We start from the raw sequence: 23,725 nt of genomic DNA on the forward strand, positions 1-23,725 counted from the left end.
GAATGAGAATACAAAATAATCTCTTCTTAGGAGTGTATGTGTGGTCTTAAATACCATTGAGAACTTTTTTCTATCAAAAATAAAGTACAAATTAATTTTTTTCTTAAAATGAAAATAATTCTGTGCACTGAATAAAAATTAAAATAAACAAAACAAATATATTTATTTATTAAAATTTTTTAAAAATTAAATTAAATTAATTTATTAATAAATCTTTTAAAATCCAGATGGAAGCAGGGTAAAATGTGCACATAGAGCAACTTCAAAAGAAAAAAAAAATTAGTAGTAAAAACAACCTGCAGCCTGAGAGTTGTGTATTCTCCATGTTGGACACTTCGAGTGATTTAGGCTGGTGACAATAGGAAGTTGAGGAAGAGATCAATATCTTGGAAAACCGCAGTTGATATGTTTATATGCTCAACTGATACACTTCAGCATTCTCCCTGGCATAACAATCTGGTTCTAGAGAGGCCTCCTGAATTCCTGGGCAAAGTTTTTCCGTGTCTGCCAAGCTTCTTCCCTCCACTTTCTCAATCAGTGTTCCCACTGCCTCTCCTCTGGATTTTCATCTTATATCCAAATATTGAGGTCAACACTTTTGATGCTGGGGTGAGGCTAAGGGCCTGGCAAAGAAATCTCTCTACCAATTTCTGCTTGTAATCAAACTCAAGGAGATGAGAAAATTTCCAGTTGTGTTACCTGACTAGGCTACACCTTGGAAAAAATGTTGAAGATCTGTCTGGGGAAGGAAAAAAGTTATCAAAAGAAGGGATTAGTAAGGTTTTTGTTTTTTTTTTTCTGTAAAGAGCTAAATAGCAAATGTTTTAGACTTTGCTGGTCAAGAGGTAAAATGGAGGATATTATGTAGGTAGTTATATATTACATGGTCTCTGTCATGACTGCTCAACTCTGCTGCTGTGCAAAAACAACTGGCATCAATATATAAACAAATGACATGGCTGTAATTCATTAAAATCTTATTTACGCACAATGAAATGAGAACTTCATAAAATTTTTACATATCTGAACGTATTATTATTCTTTTGATTTCCTTTCAACCAGCTAAACATGTGGAAACCATGCTTAGCTGCTGGGCTCTACAAAAATAGGTGGTTGGCTGGATTTGGCCTGCAGGCCATAGTTTGCCAACCCCTGAAAATGCAGTCTTCTCAGACTTTGATGTGTATGAGGATCAAGTAGGGTGTTTATTAAAAACGTAGTGTTTTCAGGTCTTACCCCGAAAGATTTAGATTTGTTAGGTTTGGGGTGAGGTACTGGAGAATCTACATTTTATTAAGCATTCCACTGAACTTCCACGTGCTAGGCGGGCAGGTACAATGTTCTTTGATGGAGGATAGTGTTTCTCAAAGTATGGGCAGGAACCGCCAGCCACAGAGTTACTCAAGGTCATTGTGGATGTAGTTCAGCTCAAAAATAGCACAGCCTACAGCCCTGCATCTCATTTTGAGCCCTGGAGGTGATCAATAAGACCTACAGTTGCTCTTACCATAGTTATCTTGCCGAACTATACCCAAGACAAAGAGAAGTCACTCTCCTCGAGGACTGCTACTTAGAAATATGTGTCATAGAAAATCTGAACAGCAAACACACTATGTCAGGCAAAACGGCATGCCCTTAACTCTGCTCGAGAGAGAAAAATGAATTAGTAAGTACAATACTGCATGTAAAAGGAGCCTGCCTTCTGTATAGTTCTTAATGATGTTCACAGTTGCTAAGTTGCATCTTCCATGAAAGGCTGAATATGATGCTTTCTGTTCGGATCCTGAGAACTGTTCTTGCTTAAAACTAAACAGCAAACCAGAATTCCAGCTATATGCTAACTAGCTAAAAAAAATAAAATCAGTCAAATTTAGAAATTCAGATGATGGGCTGATAATCAAGAGCCCCCGGGCACCTGTCAGGATTCTGCAGCTTGGAAGGCCACTCATGCATAATCTGAATATTTATCCATTTTGTGGTTGCCTGCTAGAGATTTATTTGAAACCTGCTGTACCTGCTGCAGTGGACTTGTCCCCTCCTTCCTCACCTCTACTTACTGTCTCTGTGTTTGACAGTATCTTCAGCTTCTCTCCAAAACATCCGGGTGGGGGTCAGGGGAAAGAGAATTGGACTTTAAAAGCGTTGTTAATGACAGAATTACTGTAAAAAGGTTAGAGAAGATGTGTTCTGATGTCTGACCTTCACAGTGTTTTAATCCCAGACATCGGAGGAGATCAAAACGAATACAAGCACATTTTAAGGTTAGAGCACGACTTCTCTGATAAATTAGTCCCTTTGTAGATCTCTAAACTGAATTAAAATACAGCACTCCATCGTATTCCGGACTAAACTGCTACATTTACATTAAAGGTGCAGGGCTGAAGCATTTTGATGTGCGATTCAGGACCTGGCATAGTTCATGCGGAGTTCAGAATGGTTTTCTCTGCCTTTATCGTTATCGTGCTTTATGGGCCGGATTTCTAAATTGTATTTCTCCATTTATGTTAATGCCCTTCTCGGAGACCTGGCAGTCTGGGTGCCCCTGTGCATACACGTGTACTTCCCATTAATGCTAATGGGAGCCAGAACCAAGCAATGGGAAATAAACATTCTCTCAAACATCTTCTGACCTTACTCAAGTAACAGGAGTAACTCCTGTGAAGATATTAACCAGAGAAAGCTCATTTTTTTCCCCCACCTTACCTGGAAGAATGATATAAGAATCAGAGGGCCTCTGTGGAGACAGTGACTACAGTTGAATACCAGCAGCCAAGCCCAGAGAGAACGGTGCTTTGAAACAAATGAACTCCCCCTGAAATTAGGTGGGGAACCTCACAGTGCCTGCCTACAGATCTCTGGCTTCCTCTTTCCTCAGGCCGCCAGGCTCTTCTGGCCACATCCTTCCCACTCCCCCATCTACTACAAAACCTCAGTTTTTAAAGTGCTCACTTGCCTCATCAAAACATGTGTACTGATGCTGTTACACGTCCCTCTAAGTCCTCTCCCTAAGTCCACTAAACCTCTCCTGAAATCTGTCATTAAATCACACTTCCCGATCTTCACACACCACCTTCACATCTTTTTGCATATCATTTTATAATAATGTATGCTTAATATCTTTCTTTATACCGACTCATTTGCTGTCTTCAATATATTTTAAAAGTTTTTTATCATTACCATTAATTGAAAACTAGTATTTTCCTAATACACACTGAAAGAAATATATAATTACTGAAATAAAAAAACACACAGTTTTAACTCTGAATTGCCTAAAATGATCTCTTATACCATACATGGAGAATCACTGTTTATACTTTACCAGAAGGTAAGAAATGAAGTGTTAAGTTTCTTAAAATAGGTAGAAGTTACTATGTCAGCAACATTATATCCACCCAAGTAAGGAGGTGATCATGGTGCATTTCATCATTGGTGTCTTGCTAAGCTTTGCACCATAATTCAGTACAAGAGGAGCAGCAGGGGGCTCTACGCATGGTTGGGGATGGTTTTTTCCTGGGGCTGGTGGTACTGCAGGGAAATGAACTCGGATGGGAAAGAGAAGATTTTCCTTTCTGCCAACTATTTTGAGAGCTGAGGAAGTCACGGCTTATAAAAAGGATGCTAACCAAACATAGGACATAACTTATTCCTACATGTGAAAATACTCCAGTTTCAACAAAACACAGCAGCATATATACGGGTCTGTACTTAAGCGTTCATAGTCTTTCACACTCGCAGTCGTGTCTTTGTGGCAGGCTCACTTCTCTTTACTGATTCTTCTAATGGTGGAAACGTCATGAATTTCCATTTCAATAGATTTAGAAGGTACGTATAAGCCATTTTATTAAAATACAAACAACAGCAAAACAACTACTGATATTTCCTAGGTGCCAAGCACCACGTTAAGCTGTTGGCATGGATAATCTCAGTCATGACAACAACGCGATGAAGTTGGCACTGCTATCATCCCCACACAGGTTAATTATCTCGTCCAAGGTCACACAGCCAGTAGGTGGAAGAAATGAGGTTCAAAGCCAGATCTCTGTGACTCTAAGCCCAGCCTCTTAGTCACTACTGAAAACTTCTACCTACTGTTCTCTTCTATCTCCATAACTAGCAAATCATCTATAATTAGGTCTCAGCTCCATCATTAATCAGCCCTGAAACCTTGGGGTTCCCTCCTGGTCCTAGTTCTTCACTAAGTTTGCTTTGGTAATTGAGAAAACTATACGTTAGCAAAGACCTCTAGTTGAAATTTTGTTTTACAAGTATTGTCTAACTTCTTTGTCCTTTGCTCTGTGAAATAGAGCATACCCACAGTATACCCAGTTGTTGTTGCATACCCACACTATTGCTCTGAGTGAATAATTAATAGGTTGAAATAGCTGGAGTCAATCTAAATACAGATGTATGTCTGACTCTCAGACTTAAAGTTTTCTATCTGCATAGACACGTATGTTTATGATAAAAAGGCTTCTCTAAATGGCAGTACTTTTCCAACTTCTAATGACTCTGAAATATGTAATTAAGTAATTTTTAGTTTTCTTCTTTAAATTAGCATAGAGGCAAATATTCTTTTGGGGATATTTTTATTTGCCTTAGGCTATCTTACTTCACAGAGGGAAAAACCAATGGGCAAGAGGGAAATAATATATATGCTATGACACATCTGTATCTATTACAGAGAAACAGGAAAAATGAGTAAGATTTCCTGGCACAGTAGAAAGAACCCAGGAGACTGTGGAATCAGGATTCCTGGGTTCACATCCCTCTTCTGCTACTAGTGACCTTGAGAAACTCACCAACCTGAGCTTTATCTTCTTCCCTTGGATCACTGCCAAGATCCCTTCAACTCAAAAATTCTTTGACTGGGGGCAAGATATAAAGTGATAGAAATGCAAATGAAATGTAAATTAAAATCTCATCCTTCACAATTCTTCCTTGGTACTTTCAGTTCATCCCATCAACCTGGTGTAGGAATAGACTTACATCCTGTGCTGTGCCAAGAGCATAAAGGACTTTCTGTCATCTACTATAAAGCACCCAGGCTAAGGGACGTGGAAAATTTTATTTCTTTAAAACTGACAGGGTTGGCTGGGTGACTGAAGCAAAGCACAGAGGTGGTCAAAGCCCTTTATGAGTAGAATAATCCACAGACATACCTCTGAATAACCAAGGCAGCTCTTATAAAAAGTCACCCATGTCATTGTTTAAACAATGTTAGCTAAAAATAGTATTTGAGTTGTGGGTTTCTAATTTGTTAGCACAGTGTTCCTAGACATGAATTTCAAATCTATAGAGAAAGAAATTTAATTAAAGGATTGAAGATAACATTAGTTACAATACTATAATAGATACAATGGCTGTAATTCTCAAAATTGTATTGGATGATTCTGAAATAAGATGGCCTTTCATCATATTCATTACCAACAGTTCTCTAAGAATTATTAATCATATCATGTTTGCCATGATGAATTACTTTAGCAACACAGTGATATCTGTACATATTAACATGAAGAATGCCACTTCAATAGATGACATTATTTGAAATGAGGACACATATATTAATCTATGTGTTTTCGGCGTTAGTCATTACCTTTTACTACCAGGTTTCCAGTACTGCTAGCAGTTCCAAAATGGTTAGTGGCTATGCAGGTATAACTTCCAGCATCTGATTTAGTCACATTGACAATTCTGAGGCTCCCATCTTCAGAAATGGTAATTCTGAAATTAAAGCAAATAAACTCCAAATGGTAAGTTTATCTCATATGACCAACTGGAAATTATTTCTGTCATTCTGTCACTTTTGAACTATTAAATTTTGGCTACATCACTTGACAGCCTCATCTTTATTTAGGATATTCATCTACCTACACATAGACATAAACAGGATATGTGACTTATTTAGTACTTTTCATACTTTTCCTGTTAATATGGTCTCAACATTCTGTTGGAATAACTACTAGAAACGTGAGACAGGTTGTAACCATTCTCCCTCTTTGGCAGCTCTAACTACATTATGCAAAGGGAAGGCTTATTGTAGACCACTGTTGGTCTTAAAACTGCTAAAGAATAGGGAAAAAAAAATTCCTTGCTTGGCCAATTTATGTACTTTCATTGAAAGTGTTTTCTTCTAGATGAGAAGCTTAAATGAGTTATTAAGCATATTTCTTTCTGAAATATGTCAGACAATGCACTTTTAATGACATGCAAGAACAGAACTTAAAAAAATTAAAATATTCCACAACATGGTATGACTTTGGCAGAAGAGCAAATGAGGATGGCACATCTCAGGGCACACAATTAGGGACAAACATCTACTACCAGGTGGGAAGGAAACATTTTCACTGACAGACACAAAATTGGAACAGAAAGGATTCAAGTGAACCTTATTTTCAACATCATAGCAAAAGGGAAAGATGCAAAGATGTGTAAGGCATACAACCTGCCTTAGAGGCTAGTTGAAGAAATAAGAAACATACACAATTTTATGATTTGTATGGAAATGCAAAAGACCCTGAATAGCTGAAGCAATCTTGAGAAGGAAAGACAGAGTTGGTGGAATCAGGCTTCCTGACTTCAGGCTGCAGTGATCAAGACAGTATGGTACTGGCACAAAAACAGAAATATAGATCAACGGAACAGGATAGAAAGCCCAGAGATAAACTACGGTCAACTAATCTATGACAAAGGAGCCAAGGATATGCATTGGAGAAGGACAGCCTCTTCAATAAGCGGTGCTGGGAAAACTGGACAGCTACATGTAAAAGAATGAGATTAGAACACTCCCTAACACCGTACACAAAAATAAACTCAAAATGGGTGAAAGACCTAAATGAAAGGCCAGTCACTATAAAACTCCTAGAGGAAAACATAGGAAGAACACTCTTCGACGTAAATCATAGGAAGATCTTTTTTGATCCACCCCCTAGAGTAATGGAAATAAAAACAAAAATAAAGAAGTGGGACCTAATGAAACTTCAAAGCTTCTGCACAGCAAAGGAAACTATAAGCAAGACGAAAAGACAACCCTCAGAATGGGAGAAGATATTTGCAAATGAATCAACAGACAAAGGACTAATCTCCAAAATATATAAACAGTTCATCCAGCTCAATATCAAAACAACAAGCAACCCAAGAAACGTACACAGGTGGCTCATTCAGGTAAATGTCTGTTGAATCTTTACTGTATCCTGCACATCTACCCACTTCTGTCTACCTCTTCTGCTCCCTCTTTCTCACCCAACTTATCACAACAGCCTCTTAAATGATCTATCTGCCTATTTCTACTCTTGCCCCTCAAATGCATCCTTCAGTCAGTGGCCAGCGGATTTTTTAAAATATAGATCAGATTACATCACCCCTTCCCCACCCCTCCCCACCCCCCAGGCTTAAAGATCCTTCTTTGGCTCTGTGTTGCACTCAGAGTAAATTCTCTCCTAGAACCTACAAAGCCTTTGCCCTTCTCTCGCTTACTTTATTTATTTCATCTTCATCTTTCTACTCTTCAGTGAACTCTAGTCACACTGGTGTTCTGCACGTTCCTAGAGGATCTGAACCCCCTTCCCACCTCAAGAGCTTTCTGTTTGCTGTTCTGTCTGCCTTGACATCAGGGCATACCTGTCATCTTCATACCCTCTCAGGACCTCAACTTGGAGACAGCTGTTCCTTATAGACGTTTCCTGACTCACATTTCTAAAGAGGATTTTCCTTTCTCTGCTATTCTCTTTTCCCACTTCTATTTCCTCTCATTCAACACAATCCAGAAGTTTTGTTTACTTGTTAATTGTCCTATCACATGGAATATTAGCTTCCCTGAGGGCAGGGAGTGTGTTTGTTTTAGGACTCAGTCTCCTGGATCCACTACATAGGATGACATGTAGTAGATGCCCTGTAATCATCTGTTAGGAGTGAATAAGTAAATAAATACATATCATGCAAGAAAAATCAATCCTATGTTACAGGAATTTGGAGTCGCTGAACCACTTGGGATTAGTGCTAACCTTAACAGAGTCCTTTACAAAAGGACTAGGATGGGCACAGCTTTACTTAATAGAACTTTTGGCTAAACATTTTAAAATCACAATAAGATTTAGATACACTAGGTTACAAATGTGGTATATACATTTTTGTGAAGGCTCTTAGGGATGGAGAAGTGACAGCCTTCCTGATGACTCATTCCAGGTTCTAAGATTCAGGCTGATGACATGGTATGAAGGTGTGAGAACTCTATCAAGGATGCTGGCATCAGAAGGGTGGGTGTTCAAATTCCAGTTCTATCAGCTCTAGCTATGTGACCTGAGGGAGGCAACTTGCTTAACTTTTTCAGTTTTAGCTTCCTCATCTATAAAATAGAGCTTATAATACCAATCTTGTAGGATGACAGTAAAAGATTATGTAAGAGGGTCAGTGAGATTCCTGATATTTATTAGGTAGAAGTTCTCTTTTATCTTTAAAACTGTCCTCTTATTCAATCATTGGTATATATGGGGAAAATGGGACACCATTCTCTTACTATACAGTACTTTCTTTTTAATATAGTAATTAAATCAGCCTGCTTTGTGCACTCCACCTATCACATGTAACAACCTGAAGTCAATATACAAATTAAGTGGGTCATCCCAAATCAATGTACAGGATACAGACAAGGAGGCCTTTGTTCATTTACACCATAGATACACACGTAACACTTGCTCAATAAAGAACATATGATACCCCATTAGCCAAAGAGCAGATGTACTTACAAAAATAGAGCTGTGTGATTAAATCCTAATTACCTCAATAATCACAAAAATAGCTTTAAAGGACTTAATCATATTCCCACTTACAAAAGAATTCGCTGGAAATTGTGAAATGTTGGCATATGAGAACTCAATAAAGAAGGTGACATTTGTGTGCTAGACACAGAATCATCTTCCATGAAGTAACACAGACCTACAGTGTATTAAACACTGAGGGGTGAGCTGATTCTTTCAAAGCACTGAAGGCCTATTAATACTTTATACCATTTTAAATTCCCCAAACCTAAAAAGCCTGAATCACACTGCATACTGTATAATTGCCGAAGGATATGAAGAAGGAAATGAGCATAGGATTTGTCATCAGATGACCTGGGTCCTAGCCTTGACCCTGACAATTGCTAAGTGTATGGCCTGGCCAAATGACTCATGCCAAGACAAGGTTTCTCAATCTTGGCACTACTGACATTTTGGACCAGAGGAGTCTGTTCTGGGGAGGATATTTAATGCATCCTTGACCCCTACCCACTTTACTCCAGTAGCTCTGCCCCTCCTCCCAAGTCGTGACAATCAAAAATATCTCCCAAATGTTCCCTGGGGCAAAATCACCCCCAGTTGAGAGCTACAGATCTACATCGGTCTTTATTTTTTAATTACACAGGATATTATGATGATTAACTTCTATAATAGATAAGACAAGTGAAAGTTTCTGTTAACTGTAAAGTGACATACTAATGTTTTTCCCAGTGTCATTTCCATCCTTGCATCCCTAATTTTGCTATATCCATTGTACAAAAGGCACCCAACATATTGTTGCTACTCAGATAAGGGACCCTGCTAGCTCTTGACAATCTCTCACAAGGCTCTCCTTTCCTTTTATCCTCAAAACTTCCCCGTTCAACTTCCTAGGGCCTTATGAAATGAGAGAGGAAATTTACAAACTACTGTACTACGCATCTTCAAGACTTCAGTGCCTGACAGGGGTGTAGTGTTTTCATCTTCCCATTGTTTTTCACAAAGAGTTGAAAGAGCTAAGCCTCCAGTGCTAGAGTTCCAATACTGCAGAAGATCCAGTGAAGGGGAGAATTTGTAGAAGAATTTGTAATTTTTAGTAGCTGTCATTAAATCACATCATAGTTCTGTGACTGCTTACTCTTCCTCGGGATAATCCAATTGTGGGCGCAATACAAAGCTGGGAGAACTGCTCTTTTGGGAAATTCAACCACTTCCTTATCTGAGCCATGCAGTGTCGCAAATAAGAACATACGATCTGGACCTCAATTGTCGAGACTCCAGTCAGGCTTGTACCAGTTATGGGCTATGTGACTTTGGGTAAGTTAATTTCTCTACATCTAAATTTTTTTATTTGAGATAATGTTATAATAAAAGCAACGATATCCATAGGATTGTTGTAGAGTCATCTTGCCTGCCATAGAAATCATACCTTAAAGAAGCCAAGCAAAGATAAATAGAGCGCAAGAGACACAGAGAAAAAGAGAGGCAGAGACCTTATGACACCTTTGAGCCCCTGCGTCCATCCATGCCCGAAGCCTGCAGTTTCCCTTGGACGCTCTGGTTATATGAGCCAATAATTTAAGATATGAGAAACTGGATTCTAAGCCCTTATAACCTGACAAGTCCAATCTCTTAAAGAAATTACTGCACTTGTTCAGGAGACAGTGGCAGTGACCGTGGACATAGTGGCAGTGAACGTGGAGAGGAGGGAATGGGTTCTGCAGGTGATCCTGTGATGCTGTCTCCATAGAACTTGTTGCGAGAAGACTGACTCCGCTACAGAGGAACACCCATGGGGTTCTGAGCATGAAAAAACGCACCTGACCTTTCTTCATACCCAGAAGAAGTGTGCTTTTCTGCAAATAAAGGCTATGTATACAATGACCTATTTCTTTGAATCTGCTTTTGGGGATTTGACGAGTGAGGAATTAGCTACAGAGCTAGCATTTGGCCTTGGAGGCTAATTTGGATGGACTCGAGGGCCTTCTGAAATGCATCTCAATACTAATATTTAGATACTTGCTTCCCTTCAATTTGGATCCTATACCAACTTAGAAAAAGTATTTCTCAGCTAATATGTCTACATCCATTTTTGTTCCATGAATAAAGTGCCTAAATCCAATCCAAGGATAGTTTCATTTTCATGTCTGTTTCCTGATGAGGCTTCAAAGTTTCTACTTCATTTTCGTTTGCCCATTTCAGACTACTGACCGACCTGTAGCTGTTGGCTTGATATTGAACTGCGAGCTCCTCTTAATACTCATGCATAGTGATGGTGTTAGATAAAAAGAATTGAAAATGTAAATCTGTTTCTGGCTTAGAACAGAAAGGTTAGCCTTGACCTACCTGTAGGCTCTTAATAAAACACTGATAGCATCAGAGAAAAGTCAAAGATGATAAAGCAGCAAGTAGTAAAAATAAAGGTGTGACGTAGGACTTAACTCACAGTGTCGTAAATTACCAATCACACAGAGAAGTAGTTGTGCCTCCTCTGTCATTTGGAGACTTTGGATCCACAGTGGGTGGGAGCATATTGAGACAAATGGAATCTCTGTTTTTCACTATGAGGCTCTGGGTTACAGCCATGGAAGAGCTGACCTTGTCAGTCCTATAAATCAAAACCAGTCTGGGGACACTGGACCTTTAAAAATGCTGATCTTTTCTTTTCAGGGGCTTTAGTAACAGATGACGAAAACTGCCAACTCCACAATATTCTATCACCCTACCGGGGAGGGTTGTTCCAAAATGGCAACCTATGATTTTCTGAGCAATTCTCCATGGAAGCCTGATTGCTGGTGACACAGGCAGCATGTCCTTGCCTGCCTCTGAGTCATAAGGAAACACTTCCCTCATGCGTAAATCCCTTTAAAGCATCATTTAGAAAATCACCTTCCCCCTTTTGAAAAGGGAGGAGTTAGGGATTAATAATTTCCTTTCAACCAACAATGGAAGTATCAAACTAATAAGTTAAATTTAATATTATCTTTAATATTATTAGATCAGGGATATCATAACTCACTTAAAATTATATGTAATTAAAAGAAAAACTCAAAAGGTCATAACAGGTTTCCCCTTTCTTTTAGATGTGGTAAGTTCCAGAAAACATGTTTGGAAGTTGAAAGCCTGAACGTAAAAGAACACGCTTACACATTACAATGGGAGTGAACACTGGGAGAAGGTTGGGGGAAGGAATAGTTAGGGAATTGGGGATTGACATGTACACATGACTATATTTAGAAAGGATAACCAACAGGGAACCTACTGTACAGTGCAGGGAACTCTGCTCAATGTTATGTGGCAGCCTGGGTGGGAGGGGAGTTTTGGGGGGAAGACGGATACATGTATACGTGTGGCTGAGCTGCTTTGCTGTGCACCTGAAACTATTACAACATTGTTAATTGGCTATACTCCAATATAAAATAAAAAGTTAAAACAAATTAAACAACAACAGCAAAAAACTTCAAACATGCCCAATAGAAGTACTGCTATGTCTCAGCTCAAGCAGACTGACAGGATGGTGGGGCTGTCCCAGGACTCCTGATCCCACGAACCACAGGTGATGCCCTAGAATGAGGAAGCACTGCCTGGCCACAGATGCGTTTGCTTCATTCCGCATAGAATTTTCTTTTAAAGCACATACTTGGATGATTTCATGTAAAAAGTCATTTCTGGCTAACTGTGGCAAATGGGAAGACGGGGTAGACCTGCAACCTCCCCTCAGGGCATTAACGGGCTGGAGGGAGGAGAGGAAACACCTCTGAGCAGCGCGTGGGCTTTCTAGCTCCCACGTCCCTGGCTTGCATGGCTCATTAATGTCCCCACCTCGCTCCTGTGGCCTTTTGAGATGACTTTAAACAGTGTGCTGAGCAAACACGAGAGGGCTTGCGGGCAGCCTTTAGGCTTCAGGCCACACGTCCCTCCCTCTTGGACTCTCGCCACCCCAGGCATCCCACACAGAACAGAGCAATGGAGTACGAGGGGAAACTGGGCTTTGTATTCGTTTCCTAGAACTGCCATAGCAAAGTATCACCAACTGGGGGGCTTAAAATAAGAGGAATTTATTGTCCCACAGTTCTGGAGAGCAGGAGTGTGATATCAAGACAATGGCAGGGACTTCCCTGGTGGCGCAGTGGTTAAGAATCCGCCTGCCAATGCAGGGGACGCAGGTTCGATCCCTGGTCCGGGAAGATCCCACATGCCACGGAGCAACTAAGCCCGTGTGCCACAGCTACTGAGCCTGTGCTCTAGAGTCCGCGAGCCACAACTACTGAGCCTGTGTGCCACAGCTACTGAAGCCCACGTGCGTAGAGTCCATGCCCCACAACAAGAGAAGCCACCACAATGAGAAGCCTGAGCACTGCAATGAAGAGTAGCCCCTGCTTGTCAGCAACTAGGGAAAGCCTCTGCACAGCAACAAAGACCCAATACAGCCAATAAATTAAAAATAAAAAAAAAGACAATGCCAGAGTTGGTTCCTTTTGGAGGCCCTCAAGGAGAATCCTTCTTGCCTGTCTTAGCTTCTGGTGACAGTCAGCCACCCTTGGTGCTCCTTGGCTTACAGATGCATCACTCCAACCTCTGACTCCATCCTCACAGGCAGTTCTTCCTGTGTGTCTCCTCATGTCGTCTTCCCTCTGCACATGTACCTGTACCCAAATTTGCCTCTTCTTACAAGGACATCAGTCACTGATTAGGGTCTATCCTAATCTCGTATGACTTCATTTGAACTTCATGTAGACATGAAATTTAAGGGATATTCTTCAATGACAACAGGTGTCAAGAGGGGAGAATTCCCTGGCGGTCCAGTGGTTAGGACTCTGCGCTTCCACTGCAGGGGGCATGGGTTCGATCCCTGGTCAGGGAACGAAGATTCTGCATGCTGTGTGGTGCGGTCAAAAAAAAAAAGTGTCAAGAGAGGAAACCCACCAAGTTGGTTTGGGTTGAGCAAGCAGTTTCATGGCCTACTTTGCAGTCATCAGAGGATGGGGAGCAGGCGTGATGTGGGAAGTGCGTTTGCTTCCATGGGGATAGACCATCACATGTGGTCACAGTGCATTCCCTTCCCTTCTCCATGGGCCTGCACCTTTTCCCCTATAGTAGGTAACAGAGGCTTGAAATTATTGCCTTTTAGGTGGTAAACATATAATCAAATGTGGAGCCTGAAGGACAGTTTGATGTGGTGATGGGTAATAGGTAAACGTGTGAAAGTCCAACAGGAAAACAAAAATTAAGGCCTACCTACAATTTCCAAATTAACCCAGTTGGTTTATCTGTTGGAATCAACTAGATATTGCAGTCTATCCTTTCTTTGTTGTCTAGACAATTAATATTTATTTTGATATTAAAATTATGGCTAAAATTAGATAAAGGAGATCTCTACCCAAATGGTGACCTATGGTTTTCTATGTAGTTCTACACGGAAGCCGAACTGCTATAGAGAGGCCATATCTTTACTTGTCCTGGAGGCAACAGCAATACAAAATAGTCTTAGAATGCGATGCCCATGAAGCTTTTTATTTTAAGATTATTTATTTATTTATTTATTTATTTATTTATTTATTTTGCTGTGTTGGGTCTTTGTTGCTGTGTGCAGGCTTTCTCTAGTTGCGGCGAACGGGGGCTACTCTTCATTGCAGTGCACGGGCTTCTTATTCCAGTGGCTTCTCTTGTTGTGGAGCATGAGCTCTAGGTGCACGGGCTTCAGCAGTTGTGGTGGATGGGTTCAGTACCTGTGGTTCATGGACTCCAGAGTGCAGGTTCAGTAGCTGTGCATGGCCTTAGCTGCTCCACGGCATGTGGGATCTTCCTGGATCAGGGAAGATCTGTGTCCCCTGCGTGCACCACCAGGGAAGTCCCACTTTTGAAGTTTTGAAAGTCAAAACTTTGAAGGAGGGTAGAAGTGGCAAAGAAGAGACCAAGATTTGTATTTTCAACCCATCAACTGGAGAATCAGCCTGTGACCAATAGAGTTGAAGACATACGGCCTCAGAATTATCCCTGGCTTTGTGCCAGTTGAGAAATAGGAAAAGCCTGGCAGATTAACTGGCACAGGTGTGCCGTAGACATCAGCAAAAAACACCAAAACTTTCCTGTGAAGGAAAAATAAATAGGACTTGTTTGGGTTTGAATTTGGCTATTTTCATAAAATTCAAAAGATATTTTAACTTTTGTGGTGGTTAGTTTTCTGTCAGCTTGACTGGGCTAAGGGATGCTCAGATAGCTGGTAAACCACTATTTCTGAGCGTGTCTGGAGGGTGTTTCTGGAGAGGTTAGCATTTGAGTGGGTGGAAAGAGTACAGACTGCGGTTGCCAGTACGGATGGGCATCATCCAATCTTTAGAAGGCTTGATGGAATAGAAAAGCTGAGGAAGGGAGAATTCGTTCTCTCTTTGAACTGGGACACCCATCGTCTCCTGACCTTGGATGTCAGTGCTCCTGATTCTTGCACCTTCAGACTTGGATTGGGACTTAGGCCTATGCTCAGGCTTTGGAACTCTGAACGACACCACCTGCTTTCTTGGTTCTCCCGCTTGCAAACGGCAGACCGTGGGACTTCCTGCCTCCACAAATGTGTGAGCCAATTTCTGTAATAAATCTTCTACATATCCTATTGGTTCGGCTTTTCTGGAGAACGCTGGCTAATACAACTTAACTAGAATTTGCTTGAGTTTATATGTTTAATTTCAAAAGATACATGGAAATTTTCAGCCTGATTGGGGAGAATGAATTATTCTGGTTTATGAAAGTGTTTCATAGCAATGTGCAGTTTATGCAGTTTATAAAGAGTCATTTGAGAGCTCTAGAAGATGGCTTTCCTCCCCATCTTAGGAATAAAGGATGTTTTGGATGACAGATTTAAGTGAAGGTCAGTGAGAAGAGGCTTACTCTAAGGGCAGTTTCAGGCCAACCTGTCATTGATCTTTCTGCCTAGTGTCGGAGGCAGCAATAGACATCGCTATTGAACACACACCCTGGTGATAAAGTTCCCTTAGAGATAATTTGCTTTCTGTTGTCAGATTCGAATGTAATAAACCAGTGAACAACCTGAGTGTTTCTGCCTGCAGAACAACCAGCAGTTCAGAGCCACTGACCTTGCCTGCAGCACTGCTCGAAAAAGAAAATAAACTCATGTTTGTTTAACCTGGTTTGATCCAGGTCTAACTTTCTCTGAACAACGGTTTTAAAAGCTTCATAAAATAACCTGGAAGAACACATCTGCCCAGGGCAAGATGAGTATTTAATATTGTAAAGTTCATTTTAATTATCCTTTATGACACGCTGTATGGATGAATGTGGGAAATACTTTTCTTGGGCAGGGAAAACTTTGTGACTTTCTATATTATAAATAACACTGAAAATACCATGTTTGGGGAAGAGAGAAATAAAATTCAGGACATGTTTTTGTCTAAAATTTGCTTCTTAAATTGTTACCTTTCATTTAGGTGGGACTTCTCTGTGTCTATATTAAAATAAGACTTAGAATTCCTTTCTTCCACTTTCTTATGACCTGAGATAATTTCAAATAAATCTACTAGATATTACCTCATAGAGGAGGATAAATGAGGAGGGGACAGGAAGGTAATATAATATTCTATTTGCTGTACTTCTATGTGTTTTTATCAAAGCCTCATAATACGTAGTTACTTTTATAATGAGAAAAAAACATATTATTAAACTACAAGGTACTCAGGAAGTTTTATGTAACAACCTCTTAAGACACTAGAATAGGTTAATAATCTAGTGCAGCGGGCTTCAGAAATAATGGGAAATAAAGAAGATGACACTCATGGAAATGGACTGAAAGACCCAGAGGAACAGCTGTAAACATACTCAATCAAGTGTTGGGCAGGGCAAGGTGCGAGAAAGTTTAAGCACCTATAATGTGCTACTGGATGCTGTTGGATGCCTGCACCTCTCATCACGTGTAAACTGTCCCACAACCCTGACAAGCATTATTATTCCAGTTTTTCTGTTGAGAAAAATGAAATTCAGGGAAGTAAATGAAAACGCCCAAGGTTAATGTAGTTAATAAGCAGTAGAGTGGAGTTTCTGATGCAGATCTCACCACGAAAGGCTGCACTCTTTCTACCAAGCCATCCTGCAGTGCTGGAGGGCACAGGACAGAAACAAAACAGGAAGCAGGAAGCATTACAACTACATGTGAGAGGTTTTCCTTAACTTTACCATTCGCGCTTTGATTGTAATTAAATACATTTTTTTTTTTTTTTGCTTTTTCCTTTTACTTGCTGAAATTGCTTTTTCTAATATTGAGAAGTCTGTTTCACACTACTGTCTCAAAGCAGAAGCAAAGGGAAAGAACGTATCAAAACATAAGGAAGTTGTAATCACAGAAGGTTCCTTTACCCTGAAGTGACTAAAATGCCTGGGAGACAGTGTTAATTACTGATGAGAAAGGGAGGGCCGCTGTGTGGATTATGTGATTTAGTAAGGAGTGGAAGCTTCTACAACACAAATAGCCATATTGGCTAAAAACAAAAATGTTTTACTTTGATTATGTACCCAACTTTCAACCCTTTGGGAATTGCAGGATCATGGTTTATGTGCTTCCACCCCTCATCCCAGGACTTTGTGACACTGCTAAGAGAAGAAATTAAAGTGGAGTCTCCTAGTCCCTGCATGTATCATGATAGAATGCCACTGTCAGGGCCCAGCTAAAATTCCCTAAGTCCCCCTTGTCCTGCATACCAGCAGCACCTATCATTTTTGCCTTCTGCAGAACATAAACTCCTAACTGTATCACTGTAATGGTTGTACAGCCCAAACTTTCCCAAACTCCCTGGCATGCTCGCAATTTCTGTCATATTCAGGTACTACCGGATGGCTTGAATCCTTGCTCCAATATTTCTTAGACACATGACTTGGGAAAGTCTCTTAGCCTCTCTGGGCTCCAGTTTGCCATCTCTAAAATTATAATAACAGCACCTCCATTTCACAGGGTTTGTGAGAAGGTTAAATGTAAAAATACCTGTGAAACATTTATAACTGTGGTGGTGCATAGTAAATACCTAATAAATGTTAGCTGCAATGATCATTTTTACTATTATTATTTTCTGTATCATTTTCATAATTAATAATCACAATATTTTCTTTAAATGGCTCAAAGTTTAAAATTAAAGTAATTAAATAGAGGAAGCTTTATATCGTATCACTAGTATAGATAGAAACCAACATCACTTGTCATAAATAGATGTTAACCATGAAAATAAATATGATAAAAACATACCCAAGATAGCACATTCTAGCTGGGTGTGCTTTTCGGCCAGGATACTGAGCTGGACAGCTGCTTTTTCTTTGGCAAAAGAGGTATTAACCAGGATTGTAAAAGCGTAGACACAGTAGGGCCAAATTGACTTTCTCCTTGATGGACTCAGGTGTGAAAGAGAACTACATGGTTCACTGGCATTCAGTGTCTGTATACTGGGTGCCGTCTAAGAGGATCAGAGTCCTTGGAGTGCAAGTCTTATACTTTGTGTAACACATCTATTTCAACCACGTTCTCAGGATCAAGTTCCTTTTACAACATTGCGACCAAGTGGGCCATCAACCTGTGTTGTGCAGGTCCTATTACTGCAAATTCATGACACTTCAAGGTTGTCCAATCTACTCACATGGCATGTGTCATGCACTGTCTCAACATTCCATCACCCTATCTATCCAAAGAATTTCTGGAAATCAGGGCCCAGGTCTTACACGTCTTTCTGTCATTATTTCATACATTCCTTTATGTACAAAGAGGTACACGGTATGTTGATAATTGGATGAAAATTCAGTCTCGAGAACTGTACACTAGTGATATCTCCTTGGATAAAAACTTTGATTTCTAACCTTTTTTGCTGGATGGAAGTCGAGATCTCTTTAAGAATTGGAAGCAAATGATAACAGTCTCCCTCCCTACCAAATGCAACTATGTATATTGTTTTTGAACAGTTCATCAGCCTCCTAAATCCCCTCCTATCACAAAACTAAGGAGAAATCATTGCCCTGGAATAAACAGAGATGCCACAAAAATTTTAGTCATGAAAGTATGTAAGCTATATTACCATTTTCTATAAAGCTCAGTAAAAGGACTCTGCATGCTGAAGTTAATACTTGGGTATTCTCTTTTCCAGGGAAATTATTTGTATGTGCTTTCAGGTCTATCTTCCATTGGAGAAACTTCCATGATCAACCTGAGTCCTTGCTGCAATCTTCTTTTCTCTCAGCAAATACTCAACCAAGTGTTATGTGAAAAATGTACACAGGAACCTGGTGGTTGTATTATTTTTTCCTCCCTGGCTGGAACAGAAAGCTATTTCTTTTCAAGGAAGAGTCTTTACTCTTTTCAGACAAACCACCTAAAAAGAACTGTAAAGTCACACAGGTAATGGGTTCCAATAAATAATACTTATGATGACAGAACACTTAAGGAATTGATATATGGGTTCTCTTCTACTTAACAGGCAAAATCTGCAAGGACCTTGCCCTAATTCCAAGGGGAAGCTGATAACAGAAAAAGTGAAGAGCTTAAGAAAGGAGAGGGAAGCTCTAATAATTAAAGGTGTCTTGGAGACTGACAGAAGATAGTAATTTAGATATGCTAGTGATAAGGGGAGTTCGATAAGGATATTGCAGGGGTGGGTTTTGAAGAGAACAGATCACCGTGAATCTGACCTACTTAAAGGGAAGGACAGGATAATATCTGAACATATTTGTACTGTATTCGTACAAAAGAGTTTTCTGGCAAATCCTCCTCTAATAATCAGCACACCATATTTCTTGGAAAATCTGATAAACGAGGCTTTTGCATAAATGTTAAACTCAAATGATGAAAGGAATATAGTAGTCCTAAAAATACGGATAATCTCAAGCAACAAACCAAATGTGCTACAATTATTTTCAAAGAATTCACAGTAGTGAATTATTCAAATTGGATATCTCTAATCATTAAAAAAAATTAGATTGGCTAATATTAGCCCCAACAAAGTACACTTTTTTGCTTTGTCTCTGTGTCCAACATCTCAGGCCAAGTGATGCGGAATTGTTAGAGATGTTTGCCTTAGGGAGTTGATAAGATTCCGAAAAAGAACTTACTAAGAGCTTTTTCTTGATTGTGTCCCTGGGAGTCAATAAGGCAGAGTGTGTGTGTGTGCATGCGCGCACGTGCGCACGTGCGCACGCGCGTGTATGAGTTCGCTCCAAAAATATGGAGCAGAATGATTATCAATATTTATGAGTTAGAGTGATATATGAGAATAGTAAATTCATTTTTAAAAATAAAGTAACCTGAATAATAAGTGATTTAGGGAGATTCGCTTTGTAGTGGTCAAATAGCAGAGAGAAACACAGTTGAAAAGAGTATAAAACATCAGGAGGTCTGTATAATTAATCAGCAATCCTACAAAGTATGCCATAAATTAGAGCTACAATTATACTACTGCGCTCGGAAAATAAGAAATTGGACTTTTTATATAAGCATTCAGGCTTAATGTTTAAAATCTATCTCTAGCATAACATAAAGTACACTTTAGGAAATGTGGCTAAAAGAGTTAATGCTTCCATTGCTGCTATTTACAACCTAATTTGCAAGTTTTTACAGCATCTTAATAGTTATATTGCAGTTAAGAAAGAAATAGGGTTGCCATTTTTGAAGATCTTGTCAAGAAATAAAACTTCAAAAGGCACTGGAAAATAAAGTTTCTCTGGATGCTGAAGTTTGCTATGAACCATTTTTCTTTTACAAAATTAAGTATAAAATTTACTTTTAAAATGTAAGTGTGGCTTTGCAATTTTCAATTCATTTCTTTCTACAGACAATATACTCCAAGGTATCCATTGTACTAAATTATTTATTCCAAATATTCTGGAATTTTTCATTGTTTTTATGTTGTGGGTAAAGATTTGTATAGCTTGGAAGAAAAATATTTGCTGAATATAAATTACAATGTGTGGGGTTCCTTGCCAGCTTATGTTGTACCACTGAAATGATTCCAGGTCATTCACTAGGGTCACTTTTCTGAGAAAAGCACATTAAGAAAGGCCAGTCATATAAAAAAATAAATATGAAAGGTCTTACACAGGGGAAGAGTCTGGTTGCAACTGCTTTTGAATTTCTACACGTCCAGCCATTCTCCATCATTAGCCCATGTAGCCTCTCAGAATAAGCCCCAAATTATCAGCTTTTACATATATGAGTCATCTTCCTAATTTTTGTAGCCTTCTCAAGTAATAAAATAAGAAAACACAGAGCCATTCATTCTTGGCCTGCTCTATGTTTTAGCCTAAATATAATCAGGCTACAGATATTTCCTGAGCAATTGCTACAACAAAAGGCACTGTGATAACCACTACAGGGGATTCAAAAGGAAAGAAGAAGCATGGCTCTGATCATCAAGCTCTCCTGTGGAGTGGACATCTACCTGTATTGCCCGCCTAGAATCCACTCCTGTTTGCCTAGTAATAACAATAACCCCCATTTTCCTTTGGGATGTCATGTCTCCCTATTCTCAGATCACAGTGTTTGGCGGTTATAACATCATCCTCTGAGTCCCAGGTTGTTCATGTGACTCAGGTGTGGCCAATGAGAGTATCCCATGCTCTTGCTTAAGGTGATTGGTTCAGAGATGGGCATGTGACCCACTCTAGGCCAATCAGGGTAAGCAAGTGTCATCCTAAGACACTTACTAAAACAAATGAAAAGAGCTAAGTGTTTTCTGCTGGAGTTACTAAAATGGAAGATGATCTGTCAAGGGTCACCTGTCATTCATACCTGGGAATACCTTGCCTGAGAAAGAAACCGAAAGAAATCAAGTCTTGATATTTCATTAGCACACAGACCAAACTCTGGAATTTTTCAGATACATGAACCAGTAAATTCCCTTTGAAGGGTGATGAAAATGTTCTAAAACAGGATTACGGTGATAGTTGCAAAACTTAGCAAATTTACTAAAAGTCACTGAATTTTGCACTAAAGATAGGTGCATTTTATATGCATGTTATACTCCATAAATTTGTTTGAAAATCCATTGTGTGCCAGTTTGAGTTCGGTTTCTGTCATCTGCAATTCAAGGAGTTGCGACAAATACACAGTCTTACTAGTGGGAGGGTGGACGGAGAGGAAACGGTATGTGTATGGTGAGATATGATGTATCAAGTGGTGAAATACCAGAAGGGGCCAATATGGGTGCTTATGCTGATTAGAACTGCCTACTTCCTCATCTACCTCCTCACCAGACTCTAAGCTCATGAAATATAGTCCTTTTCCTCTCTGTGTTCACAATCTAGAGCAGGGATGACTCAGAGACTCTAAAAACATGTTTGTTCAGTGGTGGTGGCGGTAGAGCTGCTGGGGAGCTGTCCTGTGAGAAGTGGCTTGTGGAAACAGGGTGAATCCAACATGACCTTGACTGTATGAGACACAAGAAGAAGTGCTTGGCTTTCCTTTTAGTACCTGATCAGAAAATGTTTTTCTGCCTTGAAACAGAATCAGGCAGTTTGTCATTAGTGCTATGTCTGTTTTCCAGAAAATTCAGGGAAAAATTATTTGAGACCGAGAAATCTTGAACCTATCAAGTGCATCTTCCCAATAGGGCAAATTCTCTGGATAACTGCTAAAATTTTCACCTCGCTTTGTCTACCTGGGGACAGAGTTCTTTAGAAGGATTATATACCCAATACATTTAGGTTGGCCCTTCCACATTTTTTCTCAGGGCTGAAGCACTTGTTTAGCTGTTTAGGAACACATTTCAAAGTATGAAATGATAGATTCAGATACTTATCTTATTTTTGAGGAAGGAGGAGAAAAAAAAAGCATATTGTAATCAACTTCCAAGAAGCTTAAAAAGTGATTTTCTTATGAGAAAAAATATGTACTTGCCCACAGATTCTGTACTCGGTTCAGCTGCTGACAAACCATTTTTGGAACTGTTCTTGAGATTCGTGTAGAAAAACAGCAAATGCAATCTCAGCTTATTTGTTCCGGCTGATACCATCTGAACAGAAGCCCAAAGGCACTGGCTCTTGAGATAAGGCCGGCTTCCCCAACTTCCAACAGAAAATGGGCGTGGCTCAAAGACAGATGACCAACTCTGCTTTTAAAAGGGGGCACAACTTTGTAACTTTTATTTGAAGTTAAATCTCATCAAAATTGTTGTCGTGGTTTTGTTTCTTTTTTTATAAACTCCTCTGAAGCAGGTATGCAGAAAACAAGATACCTTTCCTCCCAGACTTTGACTTTTAGAATGTGTCCATGTATATACAAAGTTTGACTGAATTCACCACTCACTTACTGACTTATCATGGACATGTGTACAATTTCGTTTTTCGAAAAATGATGGGGTTAGATTTTAGTGTTTTCTGGTTTGAAACATTCACCATTGCGTCGCCAGTCAGTATCGTGAAAGATATTTTCATACACTTTAACGAAAGGAAAAGCGATTTGGCTGATTGAAACAATCTGCCGACGTAGAGGACATAATGTCCTTTATTTTGCACAGTTTAAACTAAATTCAAAATATCAGTTGTTTATAGGAAAGCCATCCAAAAACCATGTCCAACTTGGATTTATACCAGCTGTTAATGATAAGAAAATAAAGTTAACTGGAAAATGGTGCTTTCCAAATGATGACGAGCCAAGATTTTTAAAAATTGTTTATATTACCTGGTTGAATTCTTCCTTCCTTTTTTCCTCTCTCCTTTCTACCTTACTCTCATTCAATGTCTATGAGTGTTGACCAATCATGGTACGTTCTTGGGCAATAAATTTGAAGGGGAAATAATCCCTGCCTTCAAGAAACTCACAGTCTGCCTAAAAATGAAAATCTTACCACCATCACCAGCAATAAATAAAAGATCAGACAATGTGGTTTCTGTCTTGAAGGGATATGTGTATTTGTAGGATATACTGAGAAAATTTGTCAGAGGTCCTGAGAGGGAATGAATCGAGAAAGTTCTTTCATGGGGATAAACTGATTTTTAAA

At 39.5% G+C, this 23,725-nt stretch overlaps 1 protein-coding gene across 8 annotated transcripts in view; it reads right to left on the reverse strand.

Annotated features, from left to right (window-relative positions):
* CNTN4 (contactin 4) overlaps positions 1–23,725 on the reverse strand; it is a 780,243-nt gene that overhangs the window by 72,753 nt on the left and 683,765 nt on the right. For all 8 annotated transcript variants that reach the window (XM_057706190.1, XM_057706194.1, XM_057706187.1 and 5 more), the window contains one exon: positions 5,594–5,721. In XM_057706190.1, coding sequence (XP_057562173.1) covers positions 5,594–5,721 — 128 coding nt within the window. The remainder of the gene's footprint in view (positions 1–5,593; positions 5,722–23,725) is intronic.

Source organism: Hippopotamus amphibius, chromosome 13 (genome assembly GCF_030028045.1).
Source record: "Hippopotamus amphibius kiboko isolate mHipAmp2 chromosome 13, mHipAmp2.hap2, whole genome shotgun sequence".
Classification (NCBI taxonomy): Eukaryota; Metazoa; Chordata; class Mammalia; order Artiodactyla; family Hippopotamidae; genus Hippopotamus; species Hippopotamus amphibius.